At 38.4% G+C, this 10,386-nt stretch overlaps 1 protein-coding gene across 1 annotated transcript in view; it reads right to left on the reverse strand.

Moving 5' to 3' along the window:
* CERS3 (ceramide synthase 3) overlaps positions 1-8,724 on the reverse strand; it is a 38,723-nt gene extending 29,999 nt beyond the window's left edge. The window contains exons 1-2 of the mRNA XM_085234392.1: positions 8,596-8,724; positions 1,188-1,370 (exon numbers count right to left, since the gene is read on the reverse strand). Of these exons, the coding sequence (XP_085090518.1) occupies positions 1,188-1,369 (182 nt within the window). The 5' untranslated portion in view covers position 1,370; positions 8,596-8,724. The remainder of the gene's footprint in view (positions 1-1,187; positions 1,371-8,595) is intronic.
* Between the last annotated feature and the right edge of the window lie 1,662 nt (positions 8,725-10,386).

Here is a 10,386-nt window from a genome sequence, read left to right on the forward strand (position 1 = left end):
TGTGAGCTGCGGTGGAAGACTGCTACTGGGATACTTTCTCTTAGAGGCAGAGAGCCACTTGACATACTATGATGGGCTGCCATGGCCCAGGAAACAAGATTCTCCATGCGGCCTCTAGCACGTGGCACACAGCAACTCCCTTAACAACAGAGGGCTTCTCCTTTTCTTCCATTTTGCCCTCCAAGGAGCTACAGAGCACGACAGTTGCTTTGCCCTTCTGCTTGGGCAGGCTCTTTTGGGAAAAGCCCCTTGCCTCTGCTGTTATCAGCAATTGATTCTCTGCTACTTCTAGCAGTGGTCAGTTTTCTTCATTCATGAACAGATTCACTGCATGCCAGATGTGTGGGCTAATTTTTCACGAACAATTTCCAATAGTAGTCCAGTGAGACAGCCAGGCAAGCATTTACTCAGGAGACACTATGAATGATTATAAACATGTGATCCAAATTACTTTTGATCTCTAACATGAATGATTTTATCTGGTTCTGTCTCAAGTCTGTCCAACTTATGACATTCCAAGTTTCCTCATTCTATCCTGAAATAATTACAAAAACCTACGAATCAATTTCTTTAGAGAAAAAAGAAAAGTCAAGTTACACAAATGAGTAAGTCAAAACACTACAAATTTTTAACATTTTTGTAGCTTTCTTCTATAGAACCAACTTCTACTTGTACTATTAAAATTCCAGTTGCAAAAGCAATACAACTTGCAATACCAGAGTTAGGGAAAAAAAAGGAGAAACTCATTCCTCAAGTTTGCTTCAGTTTGCTCCAATTAGACACCTGGGATTGATCAGCCTCGTGTGCTGATCCAAAAAGGAGAGGTTTGGTTTGAAGGAGCAGTAACTATGCTTCTACCAAAGGAGGAAAAATCAAAAAGAAACCAAAATGTTTCTGGAGGATTTGTAACTCTACTGGAAGGGCATAATTAGAGTTATCCAAATGCTGTTCTAGAAAAGCTGTATAGAAACACCTTCTTTCTAGGTTGGGCTACAATCACTCTCCTAACAGTGAAACTATCTCCAAGTTTTTCATCTTCCACTGTTTTGACAGTAGGTATTTTCAGCAGACTACCAACTAATCTTCCATCATGAAAACATAAGAATGTAATGATATCTTGTTTTTGAATTATTTTTTAGCATTAATGAAAACTAACAAGAATGTAAAATTGAAATCAAGCTTCTTACCTTTCAGTGAAGAATCGGATAATAAGCAATACAAAAGCATATGGTATTGTGACATACAACTGTTGTGGTTTTGGAAAGACAAGGCCATCGCGGTCTACAAAATCTGCCCACGTGCAATTGATTGGCATCCAAATATTCTCCCACCAGAACCAGCTGTTGAGCGTCTTTAATATATGTGCCATGCTAAGCAAATGAAAAGATAATTGAAAATTATTCCCATCATGTTAAAAAATAAAAATGCAGGAAACAAAACATTGAACCTTGTGAAGAGCAGTGGTTCCCAGCTGGCAGTACATTTCCTACAGATAAGGTACAAGCAAATAAAACAGGAGATGTGGGTCCCATACAAACATGCTCCCTAACCAGCACAGGTTGTGCTCACATTGCTGGTCCAGCAGAGGCACTTCATAGGGATTATATACTAATTGAAGAGAAAATAATGGACCTGAATCTTTAGATCTTCAGCTGGTATAAGCGAATCATTGATTTCAATGAGTCGTTGAAATCAGCACTTCTGTTGTTTTTTGTTTGTTCTAAATCTGCAGTCTCACTTCTGTCATTCAAATGAGGTTATTTAATATCTGGTCAAATCTTTTACAATAACTGTTTCTAATCTATCACACAAATGAAATTGATGTCCCCTAGGCCACTCTTCTCAATTTAAGGGGCTAGGAGAATGGAAGAAAGAAAAGGAGAAAGTCCAGGGGGTGACTCAGTCTTGCATTAATGAAGGCATTTTGCTGCTGAGTTACTGCTGCTTGATGTAGTACTTGTAATATGCATTTTGATTCTAGTTTGTAAACACCACTATGCACAGGACCAAGTATAACAGTTACAGAGTGCAATAAGCATATTTAGGGATCAGAACAAAATGTCAAAAATCTGTTCCTGAAGGAAAAGATTGTTTCACTAAACCCAAAATTTTGTTCTTTTCAAAGCCTCATTTTCAACCCTCCCATTCTACATTATGTAAATACGTTTTTTCTGTTCCTCCTCATTTAATTGAAAGAACTTTAGAATTTGTCCAGATTTTTTTAACATATATTCTATGAAAATATTCTAAAATAGAATAAAAACAGAAATCACTATTATGTTTTCCATGAGGCTGAAGTAATCTTTCTATAGCTTCTATGACTAATAAAATGAAATTTTTTTCCATAATAAAATTTCCTCATAATTTTTTGTTTGCTTTAGGGGAAATAATTGATTTTATGAAACCATAGTTTGAATGAGGAAACATTCAGGCTGGGAAATCCAGCCAAGCCTCTTCATCATGTCAAACTTCCCATCGGAAGAGCTTATAGTGACCCATTTGCATAGGATCAAGTGACTAAATCAAATCAGGCTGAGGACAGATAGTGGTTCAGGGCCTTTCATGTGCCTCCAGTACTGAGTAGGGACAACACAAATCCAGGTTTGCCTACAGCCACGTGTAAACTTTCACCTGTGCAATATCAGGACACCCAGCTTCATACATTCACACAGCAAAGGCTTTCCAGATTCAGAGTTCTGAAACCCGCTGTAATCAACAGCTAATGAGTAATTGCTGCAATCCACGGAGGGCTGTTTCCACTAATCAGACAACTTGCATCAGGTCTGTGAAACTGTGACTTGTACACGTCAAACAGAGCTGGGTTAACAAGCACTGTGAATTAATTTACTGGCCATGAACAGTAGTCAACACTGAAATATTAATAACTCAACCAGTTAGTCTTTTTAAATGCCAAAAGGGGACAGTAAAATCTACTGAATGGATTGTGTGTATAAGCAAACGCAAAAACAAAGGATGAAGAAATCACAGTCGTTCCTGCCCCGAGACTTTATAAGCCAACTTTCAGCCTAGAGCAATTCTTTACTGCTGAATTATAAACTCCTGGAAGTCAGGATTTATAATGGGGCTGCTAACAGACCCTTAATTATGGCTAGCAGGCGCCATGATAATGAAACAGAGCTTTGAAACATGACATTTTATGTCAGGCAGAAAAGCTTGCAGACATGCTCCCCTAGAAGACCAGGGGAGACACTCATTACTTCACTGTGCTCCTTTATGTATCTGTATTTTTAAACTAGACTGTGCATTGCAAGTTATCACAAACTGTAAGTTAAATTGGGCAGTCTATTAAAATACAGTGAAAAGAGCACTAACAGTTGGACTGCAGAAGGTGGGCTGTGACTAAATATGCACCCAGAGTACTCAAACCCTACAAGGACCCAGAAACGTGCATTTCAAAATTGGATTCTTGGTATCTAAGCAATTCATGTTTTCCTTTCACACATAGTCGTATAGTAAGGCAACTATCTTCACAGGTCATGTATTATTAATACCCCTTCATTTAAAGCTCATGAGCACATCCTTAGCTTTAATATCCAAGGAAATTCTGGAATTTGGGGTCTGATCCAGAGCCCGCAGACGTCCATAGAAATCCTTGCTCAGAAACTCCAACTAGAGTCACAGAAAAGTGGGTTCTCTGAAACTCTCTCTTGTGCAAGCCCCTGTATTTCAAACAGGTTCTGCCTGGTGCACAGCAGATTAGACCATCCCTATTGATGACTGTTCAAGAAGTTCTTAGAAAACCATTGATGAGATTCTACACCTGTTTGCGCAGCTTGCTATGCTTCATTATCCTTGAACTGGACTTTCACCCTACACTGTTTTCACTGCAGCAAATCAGGTCATTCCCTGGGCAGTTCTGGAGATTCCCATCTCTGTAATAGAGGTTATTCAGGTACTGGGGCTATTCCCCCATGATTTTCAATTACACTTTTAATAAACTAATCATTATCCTAACCTCTCCACGCTGAAGGTTATTTTAACAACCCCACAGCATGACCAATACCAATAATTCTGCTTTGTGCCTTACTCATCACATCTACAGCAACCACTGTCCCAGATACTAACCCCCTTTATCAGTTTTCTCTACCTTATGAGAGCTTCCATTTAAATTTTTGATCATTTAACCCTTAACAATGGCTGTGAAATATGCAAAATGAGAGGCCAGAGGATGGGGAATAGGTGATAAAGAAGGCACACAGTTCATTTGTTTCTAGCAAGCTATCTGTTACAAAAAAAAAAAAAAAAAAAAAAAAAAAGTATTTTCATTTGCTAATGTCCCCTCCTGATTACCAGGCATCCGGGACAACTGTGGCAGAGAGACATCTCTCTGAAGAATCCCTTACTCCATGTCAGTTCACCAGGCAATAGACTGAATGGCAGAGAGCAAGACATTTTCAAAGCATTTCCAGTGCCATCAGAAAAAAAAAAAATTCCTGTTGCCTATTTTTTCTGCTATGGTTTTCCCTATAGGCTATAGTTGTGGTGTCTTACAAGTAGACCAGACACAAGCACTTGCAAGTACTTTAAGTGTTTTGTCTATACTGTCTAGTTTTGTTTTAAACCCAATTATTTTTGGCAGCTTATTACATCTAACAGGTCAGGAAGACCATCAAGCTCTTCAAGTACCCACAGCAAGCATGGGAAGTGAAAGGCATTCACCACTGGTACCTCCTGTGGTAGAGACAAATAAATAGGTAGAGATGTTTCAGCTGTCTTTTCTGCCACCATAGGAACAGGGCCTATGTGCAGCATTAGCCATATAGAAAGGCATCACCTCATACAGTGCATGAAATCTAGGTGGAACATGGGAGAACCAGTTTCTCAGTACTTGGGCAAATTAAGTGTTTCGCAACAAGCTCTTTTTATACTGCCAAGAAATCTTCACCCCCTGAGAAGTGCTATAACTGCAGTTGTCAGGATCCAGGCTTGCTTTCCCACAACATCAGCATAAAACTAGAGGACACTCACTTTTGTCAAGGGCCTCAGACAGCACAAAGACACAGAATAAGCCCAAGTGGTGGCAGCCTTTTCTAGTGCTGGAATCAGGCCGTAGTTACTAGATTTCAAAAAAGGCCAGTCTGTAGCTTGCATGAATTGCCACGAGTTGTTACCCTCAGAGTGTGCTGTTATACACACTCTGCTTCCAAAGAATCAGCAGCAGCTGCAAAGGGCCAGTCTGTCCTGACTCAGGATTGGCCCTAATAAGAAATCTGAAAGCCTGCCCAGCATAAACATCCTTTTTCTAGGATTGCTGAGCTCAGAACTTCTTCCTTGCAGCTTCTAACAGTGCCAAGGAAACAGCTATACATTGGGTGTGAAAACAACAGCTGAGTGACAGATACTCTGCTCAACCTAGGGTGAAAATACCTACTACTTCCCAAATAAACACTGCCAATATTATTGTCATAGAAGAGAAAGAAAAAGGTGAGGAATCATAAAATCATAATGTTGGAAAGGACCTACAAGATCATCTAGTCCAGCTGTACTCTCATTACCCTTGCTATCACAAGCCACTAAACCATATCTCATAGCTCCTCATTTTATCATTTTTCACTGACAAAACTGGAATTTTTGCCATTGCTCTGAAAGGATCTGGAAAAAAAAAAAAAAAGAATCAGTCTAACAATGAAACAGATATTTCAGAAAACTGGAAGGTTCCCCTGTATCCTGGGAAATAAACACTCCAAGTAAATACATCTAATCAACTCCTTGCTAAGGATCTCTTCCGTAGCCTAATCTAGTACTGACTGGGCTAGCGTAAAACAGGAAAATCTGGAATGGTTAGTTTAGGAACTGCATCTTTTGTAATTAAAGAAAAGCCTACACAGTTGGGAAGTAACAAAGTGAACCTTCCTTTCAAGCTCTTTTCCATGGAGTCTTGATGTATACAGTTAAAAAAAGAGAAAACAACAAAAACCACTTATATTTTTACTGACGTTAAGCAAAAAAATGATAAATTTTGGTTTGACAAAAGCCAGAAACTATGTGACTTGGATTTTCAAAATCCAAGTCAAGAGCTGCTTTGAAGTTTAGTTACTGACTGCTACAGTATAAGGAATAAATAAAAAGAAATAGGCAAGTCTTGATTTTATTCTCCAGGCAAAAGCTCCTGCTTTGCAAAAACTGAATTTCCAAAACCAGAACTAAGGGAAAGTGATACCCAGATTCAAAGGAATTGTTAGAAAGATCTCTTATCTTCACTTATTGCATATGTTGGAAAACCTCAATAGATCACCAACACGAACGTGCAAGTGAAAAAAGTAGTTTCACTCAGCATCTTTCCTAGGACATCTACTCAGTGCCACTCTAGAGGTGTAACAGAAAAAGGACAAACCAACAAAAAGCAAGAATAACAAATTTCCTATTTAATGCCATCACTTGGTAGAACTGTTTAAGTTGGTTCAGTGAGTTTCGGAAAGAAAAAATTATCAAGAGCATCATATATCAAAAAGATAGCAAAGCTGTTCCAAACCATTGCTCTTAAACATTAAACTGAAGTGGTTTAAAAGAGTAAATAAGATCAGAACTCTATTACAGCTTTTATTTTTGTTTTGCTTAAGACTAAGCAATAAATGCTGAAGGCAACACACAAGTTTCAGCCACAGATCTATGTTCTGCTAATACTGAACAGCATGTTGCCCAAAGATTCCCAACAGCATGAATGACATCTTACCCATCCTACACATACAACCAATGGAAGCACAAAATGAAAAAGCTGTTGGACTTAGAGGTTCTTATGATGAAACACTGAAATGCTTTATATACATCACAGAGCAGAATTAAGATCGCTTTGAGACCTTTAACTTCAAATTTACTCTTTAATATGGATAAGTTTCAACTGTAAACAATTACAAGTCCCTAGTTAGAAGGCAATTAGAATATTCTGTTTCTTTTACTATTCTATCACATTGCCTTGTAACTTGGTTTCTGTATCGTAGCAGGCCAAAATAGCACAAAGTAAATCTCAATTAAGGTGGCAAGTGAGTTTTATTACACTTTCCCTTGTTGTACAGGGGAAAGAGAATCAGGACTGTTTGAAAGAATTCATTTTCTGGGTGAAAGTTATCATACTCTGTCTAGTTAAAGATAAAAACATTTCTGAGTGTATGTATTTGCTTTAGTAGATCTCAGGCAGCTTAAAAGAGTGAAAAATAGTTCTTGCTATGTATAATTATAGTGCAAACTATGCCTGTCTCTAAGCTTTAAAATCCCTGACACAGACAGAGTTGGATAAAGAGCTACATAATAATTTAGAGTTTAAGAAAAAAACACAGTTCTATGAAGAAAGTTCAATCAGAACTACATGTTCTTAGATGCTTAGTTCATAAGTTTGAGCAGACCTAAAGGGACACCACTTCCTTCTAGAACTCATTAGTAAAACTTGTCAGAACATAAGAGGCACTAAGTACAGCAGAGTCACAAAATATGTGAAGGTAACAGAACAATCAGGAACTGGAGAGAGGACCTGAGGGTGTAGAAGCAAACGATGAAAGCTTCTTCACCTGCACAGCAGATGACTCAACATTGTAAATTAGCTCTTGGGAATTAGGGAAAGAGACAGCACTGGTGCAGTTTTGCTCTGGAGAACTGTCTTATTTACAGCTTCCTGAAAGAGGGGCTGGTGGACACTCAAGGTCTTCATCTATCACATATGCATGTTGACTCAAACTTGTGCATTCATCTCCTCAACACCCTGAATCAGATCTTAAGTCTGTTGTGCTCCACTGTTTTTAGTTCTCCACCTGCTGGTTATCCCCTCCTTTGCGGTTTAACCTGCCCATACATTCTCCACCCACAAAGCCAACTAGAGGAGGAGTCAGAAGGTAACTGGTATTTCATTATTGCAGCCTCTGCTTGGCATCCTATTCATGTCATAACAAATGCAAGAGAGACCTTCAGTTAATGCATACCAGCATAGTCTCTTCATCAACAGTGGAACTCCAGCTGAAGTTTTGATCCAAGCTAGAAAGCTGGCTAAAAATAGGTATGCAATACAAAAAGTAAAAGGGAAGAAATATACAGCATTACTCTATTTGAGTTTTATAGTGTTACTGTGAAATAACCACTTCTCATAGCTGGTTTAAATGTGTCATTCACAGCACTAGATACTTCAGACCTGTAACAGGTAAGTCATACATAAAACTGTTAAACTGAGTTAGTTACAGAATAGCATTTCATTTTAGAGAACAAAACTAGAACTAGTTTTTTCGAGCATCTAAATTCAAAGTTTTCTATGCAAGCATTTTAAATCATTAGCTCACATCTTTCCTGCTCAAAAATTTTCCTCCTTTCCAGTTTAGAATTAAGTGTTCTTAGTAGCACTTTAAATAGAATGATGATACAAAATGCAGAAGTACAACTGTAATCCGTACTTACCTTCTTCAAAAAGAAAAGCAGTTCTCATAGGCTGGAACACTTAGCAATAACCTATAAGATCTCTTCACAATTATACCACCCTCTATCCTGAAACTGTTGCGAGTTATTTGTCATTATAAAGCTGACATGCTAACAGTTTGGACCACATCCTGATGTAGGGAAGCAGGAAAAAAAAAAAAGGGCAAAAGAAATTCCTACCTTTATGATGTTGCAGCCAAGAAGAACACGCACACATTAGCCACGAAGAGGCATTGCAGTCACTACTTCGACAGAAGTAAACACGCCCCATCCGCACAACTCTTTCAAATTCTTCAGAGACCCACCCACCAAAGCTGCACTTCAAGATTTCTGACTGAAGGCAATCCTGATGTCATGAGTAACTACTCAGTGAAACTCAGGAGTAGTAATGCCAGGCGCCTTCCCGTGTGCCTGTTTCAACACAGCAGATGAAGAAATTTTCTAAATCACAGGGTATTTGGTTGCACGATGAGAATTTGTCTTAACTTATGTTGCTCTAGACACGCACAGGAGGATGCTGATTGCACAGAAGGGAAATCCCAACACATCAACATCTTTAGATGCATTATCAGATTAAGTAAGGGTTTCAAAATTAAATCAGAGAAAAATTTCCCCTCCTACTGATCACCTCAGGAATGCTTTCAGCCTCAGTCAACAAAACAGAAGTGTTATAGTTTCTCAGAATATAAAGTGGAATTGTTGGAAGTCCTATAGCAGAGAAAAATCACACTAACTGAACGTGTTTGGTCAGACATACCATACAAACATTAATTTAATTACTTAACAGCTTTTTTTGTTTGTTTTGTTCGGATGTGAGGGGGCTTGCTTTTAATTAAAGCTTTTAATTGATTTGCTCTTAATTCCATGACTAAGGAATAAGGCTGAAAGTCATTCCTCAACTGGTCACCTCAGCTTCAAATAATAACCAACAGCATTCAGAAGTACTGGTATTACTTAGCGTTCGGAAGCATAAGGCATCTTAATATTGTTGAAAAGGAAGGAAAAGGTGTCACTGGAAAACCAGGAGCATCTACACTTTAAGTCTACAGAGAAGTTCTATTAGCCCTCTCTGTCTGCTTGCAGTCAGCAGACAACCACCCATACAATAGGAAACGACATGCCAAAGCTGGACCCAAGTTTCACCTCCTGAAGTACTGCCTCTAAAGGGAGCCAACAGCAGATGGCTACACAAGAGTGCAAGATATATAAAAATGTAACTGATAATAGAGCAGTTTTTTTCCTCCTGCACTCCCACCCCATCCTTCGACTACATGGAAACTTTCGTCATTATCCCTAAGACAGTAACAGAAGATGCGATGCAGCAATACTTGGATCCAGTTCATTTACTTTCCCCTAAAGACATTCAGACTGAAATGTTTTGTTTGTTCCAAAGGTTTTTCAAGGTGTTCAGTATTGCAGTTGTTGCAATATCAATAAATAACTGTTTCAGACCTTCCATAAAACTAGGAGTGATACCCAATAAACCGAAGCACTAAAGCAATATTAAACAGGAAGGATTATTTCAGGAAGGTAGTATTAGGGCTCTGCTGCTCCTTTAAGTTATCTCCATAGTTTCCCACATCTAAACCACTAGCATGAATCAAGCAGAACATTTAAGAACACTTTGCCAATCAGGAAAGCCTACAGCAAGCTGATTCATATTTCCCTTGTCTAATACTGTGCCAGTTATGTAATAGGTAATTGGCACAAACACCTCTTTCTTACACTTCATAATTTCTTCACTCTTGCACTGCATTGCAAAAAAAAAAAAAAAACCCTTTCATTTGAATGGAGCAAATTTGAGGCTGCTACAGATAACAATAGCAAACTGTTTTTACACAGTTTCTGAGGAGTCTTTTTTAAGTAGCATACATTACCTACATTGGATTCTATAACAAGATTAAAAATACTGCATGTAAATAACAACCATAGCCTCTTGGTTAAAGCTGCCTATTGCACTTTCAATTACTG

The sequence above is a fragment of the Meleagris gallopavo genome, chromosome 12, assembly GCF_905368555.1.
Source record: "Meleagris gallopavo chromosome 12, MGAL_WU_HG_1.1, whole genome shotgun sequence".
NCBI classification, from domain to species: domain Eukaryota; kingdom Metazoa; phylum Chordata; class Aves; order Galliformes; family Phasianidae; genus Meleagris; species Meleagris gallopavo.